The 402-nt window shown below is 53.2% G+C and overlaps 1 protein-coding gene across 1 annotated transcript in view; it reads right to left on the bottom strand.

Moving 5' to 3' along the window:
• Positions 1-11: 11 nt before the first annotated feature.
• CSUI_004671 (dead deah box helicase domain-containing protein) overlaps positions 12-402 on the bottom strand; it is a gene marked incomplete at its 3' end in the record, with an annotated part of 7460 nt that continues 7069 nt past the window's right edge. Inside the window, exon 6 of the mRNA XM_068064856.1 lies at positions 12-167. Within this exon, the coding sequence (XP_067923172.1) occupies positions 12-167 (156 nt within the window). The remainder of the gene's footprint in view (positions 168-402) is intronic.

Genomic DNA, 402 nt, shown 5'->3' with positions numbered 1-402 from the left:
CAAAGAGCTGGTACCTGTGAAATTTCATTTGCGACGTGCTTCATTCTGCGCGCGCGCATGGCGCGGTCAGCTTTCTCCTCTTCGTCTGAGGCGGCGTCGTCGAGCATGATGTCCGCTGCCTGGGCTGATTTCCTCAACCACGCATCAGCCCGACGCTGCTTCAACTTCTGAAAACCGTGCAAGAAAAGTAGACAAAGTCAACTTCAGAAAAGCCAGGAGGTGCACATAGAAAATGAGAAACTCGGCGCACAGACGCGTATAAAGAACTGCGCTCTTACTAAGGGGTCCTTGCGTACAAGATCATGGGTGGGCGAACGCGGGTGCCGAAGATACGACTTGCAGACAGGACAAGACAACATGCCGTCTATCCCCCACGCTACAATAACAAAACGAGCACGCCGA

This window comes from Cystoisospora suis (assembly GCF_002600585.1).
Source record: "Cystoisospora suis strain Wien I chromosome Unknown contig_2214, whole genome shotgun sequence".
In the NCBI taxonomy this organism is placed as follows: Eukaryota; Apicomplexa; class Conoidasida; order Eucoccidiorida; family Sarcocystidae; genus Cystoisospora; species Cystoisospora suis.
Note: the sequence above shows the minus strand (reverse complement) of the source record. Positions and strands in the feature narration are given on the sequence as shown.